Below are 467 nucleotides of genomic sequence, written 5' to 3' on the forward strand. Positions count from 1 at the left end.
TCAGGGCGGTGGTGACGCTCAGGGTGACGGCCGTGAAGAGGAAGATGACCCGCAACTGCCCGCCCAGGGCTCGCCCGAAGCCGGTCCTGTCCCAGTGGATGCCCCCGACCACGTACCCGAAGCCGCCACCGAGCCCTGGGGGAGGGGGCGGGAGGGAAGCTCGGCTCTCACTCCAGGCGCTAAATCCCTCCCAGGACCCGGGGTGTCCTCCTCCCAGCGACACCCCAACAAAAGTGAGCATGAGAATGGGGTTCCCGGGGGCTGGGTGGAACATAACCACAAAATAATAGGAATCGACCACATAGAGCAGTATCCATCGTATCAGCACGGGCCATTGTGGAGACCTAGCGTTTGAGACACGCATTTCCAGTCACGTCCACGCTCACGCATGTGTTCGAACTGCAGCGCCGTGTTTAAACCAGGGCGGGCGGAGCGGCCCCCCGGGCGCACAGGGGGCGGCACAGGAG

The 467-nt window shown here is 64.0% G+C and overlaps 1 protein-coding gene across 1 annotated transcript in view; it reads right to left on the reverse strand.

Annotated features, from left to right (window-relative positions):
* Positions 1 to 467, reverse strand: part of SLC45A1 (solute carrier family 45 member 1) — a 23,023-nt gene that overhangs the window by 20,242 nt on the left and 2,314 nt on the right. The window contains exon 4 of the mRNA XM_006766816.2: positions 8 to 366. Coding sequence (XP_006766879.2) covers positions 8 to 366 — 359 coding nt within the window. The remainder of the gene's footprint in view (positions 1 to 7; positions 367 to 467) is intronic.

This window comes from Myotis davidii, unplaced genomic scaffold, assembly GCF_000327345.1.
Source record: "Myotis davidii unplaced genomic scaffold, ASM32734v1 scaffold299, whole genome shotgun sequence".
Lineage (NCBI taxonomy): Eukaryota > Metazoa > Chordata > Mammalia > Chiroptera > Vespertilionidae > Myotis > Myotis davidii.